This window comes from Cherax quadricarinatus, unplaced genomic scaffold (genome assembly GCF_038502225.1).
Source record: "Cherax quadricarinatus isolate ZL_2023a unplaced genomic scaffold, ASM3850222v1 Contig6357, whole genome shotgun sequence".
Classification (NCBI taxonomy): Eukaryota; Metazoa; Arthropoda; class Malacostraca; order Decapoda; family Parastacidae; genus Cherax; species Cherax quadricarinatus.
This window is the reverse complement of record NW_027201383.1, coordinates 3,560-11,014: the sequence shown is the minus strand read 5'-3', so window position 1 is coordinate 11,014 and position 7,455 is coordinate 3,560. Positions and strand designations below refer to the sequence as shown.

At 35.5% G+C, this 7,455-nt stretch overlaps 1 protein-coding gene across 8 annotated transcripts; it reads left to right on the top strand.

Moving 5' to 3' along the window:
- The first annotated feature begins 2,043 nt into the window (after nucleotides 1–2,043).
- LOC138852279 (uncharacterized) lies at nucleotides 2,044–6,263 on the top strand. 8 transcript variants are annotated; one of them, XM_070082042.1, is made up of 3 exons: nucleotides 2,044–4,352; nucleotides 4,600–5,415; nucleotides 5,464–6,263. In XM_070082042.1, the coding sequence occupies exon 1, from the start codon at nucleotides 2,068–2,070 to the stop codon at nucleotides 3,226–3,228; it is 1,161 nt and encodes a 386-aa protein (XP_069938143.1). In that variant the 5' UTR covers nucleotides 2,044–2,067; the 3' UTR covers nucleotides 3,229–4,352; nucleotides 4,600–5,415; nucleotides 5,464–6,263. The 8 variants fall into 8 exon arrangements, with proteins under 8 accessions (XP_069938143.1, XP_069938142.1, XP_069938138.1 ...); XM_070082041.1 differs by having other exon boundaries at nucleotides 4,600–4,701; nucleotides 4,753–6,262; XM_070082037.1 differs by having other exon boundaries at nucleotides 4,600–4,854; nucleotides 4,906–6,260.
- Nucleotides 6,264–7,455: the final 1,192 nt, after the last annotated feature.

Sequence of the window (7,455 nt, the reverse complement as noted above, 5' to 3'; positions counted from 1 at the left end):
CTAGTGAAATTGCTGAATGAGCATGATAATGTTCGAATTGTGGGCACTACTGAGCCTACTCACATATATGGTGGCATACTAGATCTGTGTCTTGGATTTAATACATCATATACGATGCATGACTCTGTCATAGTTGATGATCTTCTATCTGATCACTTCCCAAGACTAACAACTGTCAATCTTGATCACATCTCCAGCAATCAAGGGGCTAAATACAGAAGGAGGAAACTTATTCTCAAACCAGAACACAGAGACAACTTTATTAACCACTTGGATCAATGGTATAAGAATTACGAGCCCACTGGCACACAAAAATTTAATGATGATTTAATTACCACTATTGAGAGTGTTCTCACAGATCAAGTGGGCAGGAATAGGAAACAAAGACCCTCCACTATAAATAATAAAAACCAATGTAAATACTATAATGATCCACAGCTGCGCAATCTAACACATGCAGCTAGGAGGATTGGTAAAGCATACCGTGAATGTAGAACCCCAGACCTGCTCAGAACGTTCCAAGCTGCCCTAACAAATGCAAGGAATAGAAAGGAAGAACTTAGGCAACAGGAATGGGAACAGTTTGTTAGTGGATTAAATAGGTCCACCCCTTTGAGTTTGGCTTGGAAAGGTATAAATAAAATAACCAGGAAAAAGACTGGCAATGTTGCTCATCCCTTTCCTCTTGAAAAAGCAAATGACCTCATAAATGACTGGTCCAAAACATCCAGGCATGAAAGCCTTCCATCTCATATTAGAAAAAAATTAGAGAGTACTTCTGAAGAAATGTTGAAACTGATTAATTTTATGAGCCAAAATATTGATGAGAGTGATTGCCTCTTTACCGAGTATGAATTAGATAATGCATTAACCAAAGGTCGATCAACTGCTCCTGGAGAGGATGGTATAACCTATGATATTCTCAGAACTCTAAAGCACGTGCCTGATAACCCTTTGTTGGCACTGTATAATCTCAGTTACATTGAGTGCGTTCTTCCTACTTACTGGACCAATAGTCTCATTGTGCCTATCCCTAAGCCCCAACAGCCTGATACATTTAGGCCGATCTCCTTAACTAGTTGTCTTTGCAAAACTTTTGAAAGAATGATGCTTAACAGATTGTACTACAGAATCAGACATCAACTTTCCCCCTACCTCTATGGGTTCATGAAAGGTAGAAGTGTGCAGAACTGTATTTCCACCTTTCTCACTGCACACACCTCTACTAGTTTTACCACTTTTCTTGATCTAAAATTTGCATTTGATATTGCAAACAGAACCGTTATACTACATGAACTAGGCAAAATGAATATTGGTGGTAGCTTACTCTGCTGGATAATAGGATACCTGTCAAATAGAGTATCCTCTGTCCTTTACCAAGGCTTCAGAAGTGATTCTAAAGAAATGTCTTTAGGTACACCGCAGGGAGGAGTTCTTAGTCCCATGCTATTTAATATTCTGATTATTGCTCTCCTAAATGCTCTACCTGCCTCACCTAAACATATAGCTATAAGCTATGCTGATGATATCATGATCCATACAACAGGGCATAAGAAGATGAATACCATTCTTAATGAAGTTCAAGCAATTTGTAATCGACTAGGCCTCATAATATCTTCCTCTAAAACAAAGATATTAATAAGCAAACGACATCCCCCACCCATCTATTTGCAGGGTGAAATCATTAGCTACGTTAAAACTTACAGATATCTTGGTGTAGATGTACCCTTTAACAAATCCACTATACCACAACTAAACATGAAATGTAAAGCTAGGCTAAATGCTCTCAAAGCTGTTGCTGGCTACAATCCCAACTATGGTGCTAATGTGAGAATCGTGAGAATGATGTACATAGCCTATGTTAGGTCCTTAATTGATTATGCTGCTCCCATGTTGATATTAGCTAGAGAAAGTTCCCTCCAACCCTTGGAGTTAATGCAAAATGAAGCTCTCAGGACTATTCTTGGCTGTCCCAGATCTACAAAAGTTCTTAACATGAGGAAGGAGCTTGGTATTTCTAGTATCAGTGATAGGATTGTTGAAATTAACACTGTACTCGGTATTAGAATGTTGAGAAACGAACCAGACACTGTCACAGTGAATCTTACCAAGTGTCTAGAGGTAAATACACACAGATCTAAATGGATTGTGAAAACGTGCAATTGCATTAAGTTTTATAACCTGCATGAACTGTATCACTGTAGGCAACAAGAGCATTTCACCCCTCCATGGAAGATGCGTTCATTTAATATCACATACCTACAAGTCCCTCCCAAGAAGCTCATTGCTAGTAATCCCTTCCTTAAATCTCTTGTTAGAGCAACTGCTCAAGAAGAAATTTTTCGCCTAGCTGGTAGTAATAAGTTATCACAAGTTATATACACTGATGGATCTAAACAGGAGTCTTCTGGCAGGGCTGCATCTGCTCTTGTTGCCACCTCCCTTGTTAAGAACGATAATAAATTTGTTGAGTTAGGCATAAGAATTAACAACTGGGCATCTACACTGCAAACTGAATTGTTTGCAATCCTAATGGCGCTAAAGCTAACCTATGACACTGAGCTTGACTCTATCATCATTACTGATTCTATGTCATCATTGAAGGCTCTTGGCTCATATAATGACTCCAACAACATGCTCATTGGGGAAGCCAGGTATAGATACTCAAAAATTAGGGACAAAGGAATTAATGTACAATTGCTATGGATCCCATCACACATTGGATTACTCCTTCATGATAAAGTTGATATGTTAGCCAAGAAGAGTATCCAGAAGGAGAACGTAGAATATAACTTTGGTATAACTGTGTCTAGCATTAGGAATAATATTAGGAGAGAAGTAAATAATGAAGATGATTGTTATAGGAATGCAGTTAGAAGCCTGAGTAGATCTATAACCCACTATGATAACATGAATGTAGATAAGTATGTTTATGGAGCAACTTGCAATGTGAACAGACTGACTGATGTTGTAGTGGCCAGGCTTAGGCTTGGTTACAAGCTCTTCTGGCAGTTTGGGAGACACACAGATGATGATCAAACTAAATGTAAATTATGTGATCAGGTATATGGTCACTCTCTTGAACACTATGTGCTTAATTGTCCACTTATTGAGGAATACAGAGACAGACAGTATAATAACCTATGTGACATGTCAAGATATCTTATTAATGAAAATAAGATACCAGATATACTAAGCAAATTTCCTAAATTTGCTTGTAACAGATAAGTGAACTATAGATATGTAGATATAAATCCATATGTATTCCTGTTAACCCTTTGGGGCCTAGTTTCTAGGCCTTTTGTGTATCCACATGCTCTCGCGCTACCGTCCACAGGATGGATATGGGGTGCACAATAAACTAGCCACTTCGGTGGCAAAATCTAATATAATCATTATACTGGTAATAATTACCAGGTAAACTATCAGAAGCATCATTGTTGTCATTATACTGGTAATAATTACCAGGTAAACTATCAGCAGTATCATTGTTGTCATGATACTGATAATAATTACCAGGTAAACAATCAGCAGCATCATTGTTGTCATTATACTGGTAATTACCAGTTAAACTATCAGCAGTATCATTGTTGTCATTATACTGATAATAATTACCAGGTAAACTATCAGCAGTGTCATTGTTGTCATTATACTGGTAATAATTACCAGGTAAACTATCAGCAACATCATTGTTGTCATTATACTGATAATAATTACCAGGTAAACTATCAGCAGCATCATTGTTGTCATTATACTGATAATTACCAGGTAAACTATCAGCAGTATAATTGTTGTCATTATACTGGTAATTACCAGGTAAACTTTCAGCAGTATCATCATTTTCATTATACTGATAATTACCAGGTAAACTATCAGCAGTATCATTGTTGTCATTATACTGATAATAATTACCAGGTAAACTATCGGCAGTATCATTGTTGTCATTATACTGATAATTACCAGGTAAACTATCAGCAGTATCATTGTTGTCATTATACTGGTAATTACCAGGTAAACTGTCAGCAGTGTCATTGTTGTCATTATACTGGTAATTACCAGCTATCAGCAGTGTCATTTGTCATTATACTGGTAATAATTACTAGGTAAACTATCAGCAGTATCATTGTTGTCATTGTACTGGTAATAATTACCAGGTAAACTATCAGCAGTATCATTGTTGTCATTATACTGGTAATAATTACCAGGTAAACTATAAGCAGTGTCATTGTTGTCATTATACTGGTAATTACCAGGTAAAGTATCAGCAGCATCATTGTCATCATTATACTGGTAATAATTACCAGGTAAACTATAAGAAGTGTCATTGTTGTCATTATACTGATAATTACCAGGTAAACTATCAGCAGTATCATTGTTGTCATTATACTGGTAATTACCAGGTTAACTATCAGCAGTGTCATTGTTGTCATTATATTGGTAATAATTACCAGGTAAACTCAGCAGCATCATTGTTGTCATTATACTGATAATAATTACCAGGTAAACTATGAGCAGTATGATTGTCATTATACATGTAATAATTACCAGGTAAACTATCAGCAGCATCATTGTTGTCATTATACTGGTAATAATTACCAGGTAAACTATCAGCAGCATCATTGTTGTCATTATACTGGTAATAATTACCAGGTAAACTATCAGCAGTATCATTGTTGTCATTATACTGGTAATAATTACCAGGTAAACTATCAGCAGTATTATTGTTGTCATTATACTGATAATAATTACCAGGTAAACTATCAGCAGTATCATTGTTGTCATTATACTGGTAATAATTACCAGGTAAACTATCAGCAGTATCATTGTTGTCATTATACTGGTAATAATTACCAGGTAAACTATCAGAAGCATCATTGTTGTCATTATACTGGTAATAATTACCAGGTAAACTATCAGCAGTATCATTGTTGTCATTATACTGGTAATAATTACCAGGTAAAGTATCAGCAGTATCATTGTTGTCATTATACTGGTAATAATTACCAGGTAAACTATCAGCAGTATCATTGTTGTCATTATACTGGTAATAATTACCAGGTAACCTATCAGCAGTATTATTGTTGTCATTATACTGATAATAATTACCAGGTAAACTATCAGCAGTATCATTGTTGTCATTATACTGGTAATAATTACCAGGTAAACTATCAGCAGTATCATTGTTGTCATTATACTGGTAATAATTACCAGGTAAAGTATCAGCAGTATCATTGTTGTCATTATACTGGTAATAATTACCAGGTAAACTATCAGCAGTATCATTGTTGTCATTATACTGGTAATAATTACCAGGTAAACTATCAGAAGCATCATTGTTGTCATTATACTGGTAATAATTACCAGGTAAACTATCAGCAGTATCATTGTTGTCATTATACTGGTAATAATTACCAGGTAAACTATCAGCAGTATCATTGTTGTCATACTGGTAATAATTACCAGGTAAACTATCAGCAGTATCATTGTTGTCATTATACTGGTAATAATTACCAGGTAAACTATCAGCAGTATCATTGTTGTCATTATACTGGTAATAATTACCAGGTAAACTATCAGCAGTATTATTGTTGTCATTATACTGGTAATAATTACCAGGTAAACTATCAGCAGTATCATTGTTGTCATTATACTGGTAATAATTACCAGGTAAACTATCAGCAGTATCATTGTTGTCATTATACTGGTAATAATTACCAGGTAAACTATCAGCAGTATTATTGTTGTCATTATACTGGTAATAATTACCAGGTAAACTATCAGCAGTATCATTGTTGTCATTATACTGGTAATAATTACCAGGTAAACTATCAGCAGTATTATTGTTGTCATTATACTGGTAATAATTACCAGGTAAACTATCAGCAGTATTATTGTTGTCATTATACTGGTAATAATTACCAGGTAAACTATCAGCAGTATCATTGTTGTCATTATACTGGTAATGATTATCGGATGTTCATGAAAGACAATTTAAAGAAGGTTTGTTAAATATTTGTTATTATAGGTTAATCATTACAGTTGTTGATATACCTGGAGTTTACCTGGAGAGGGTTTCGGGGGTCAATGCCTCTGCAGCTCGGTGTGAGAGCAGGCCTCGTGGTGAATGAGGGTCTGATCAACCAAGCTGTTACTGTTGATTGCACATAAACTGACATATGAATCACAGCCCAGCTGGTTAGGTTCTGACTCTAGGTGCCTGACCAGTGCCTTTTTGAAGACAGCCAGAGGTCTATTGGACACTTATTGTGTTGTCTCTGTACTCATGGAGACCTTGCTTTTCACTTGGGAAATGTTGCATCTCCTGCCAAGTCTTTTGCTTTCATAGGGAGTGATTTTCATGTGTAAGTTTGGTACTAATGCCTCTAGGATTTTCCAAATGTATATTATCATGTATCTCTCTCGCCTGCTTTCCAGGAAATACAGATCAAGGACCTTCAACCATTCCCAGTAATTTAGGTGCCTTATCATGCTTATATGTGCCATGAAAGTTCTTTGTACACTCTCCAGGTCAGCAATTTTGCATGTCTTGAAGAGGGTAATTACTGTACAGCAGTATTCCAACCTAGAGAGAACAACCTATTTGATTAGAGTCATCATGGGTTTGGCATCCCTAGTTTTGAAGCTGCTTCTTATCCATCTTATCATAACATTTTTCTATCAAATGCAATAGATACATTGTTGTGATCTTTTAAGGTGAGATCCTCTAACATTATCACTTCCAGGTCCTTCACAAAAGTTTTTCACTCTATTGTGTTGTTAGGATTTGTTGTATACCCTGATACAGTTTTAATTTCCTCAAGTTTTCCATATCTTAGTAGTTGATATTTCTCTTTATTGAACTTCATAATGTTTTGAGTGGCCCATTTGAAGATTTGGATGTAATAATAATAATAATCCAGGCACTATATGACCTTGGTTATAGTTATCATCTTGTCAGTGAAACTCAAACTTGACTAATTATAAATTTAGGACTTTGGTTAAAAAATTATCTCATCTCTCAATACTAACCCAACCCAACCAAAGCAACTTCTAATCAGTTATTATATTATATTATTTGACCTCTAGTCTATTAAACATCTGCCAATCCATGAAATATTACTGCTTGAACGTTTAATTGTAATATTGTTTTTATTATGTTCAACTTCGAGGTATTATTCATTTATACTTCCACCTTGACTACCTCGCATTAGTATTAAGATTAAATAACCACTTATCTTGTATAGGTTTAAGTAGTTATTATGTACTATAGTCTGCCCTTTTTTTTATTCTTTTTTTTTTTATTTTCTTTTCTTTCTTTTTTTTTCTTTAAAGGAAAAAGAAAAGGAGTAACCTAATCATGGAGACCCCACTCTGTGAACCTGCTTCCCCCGGGCCCCTTCTTGATACCACACCCCATTCTGACCCTGCCTCATTTTTGGACCACTCTTCAAACAT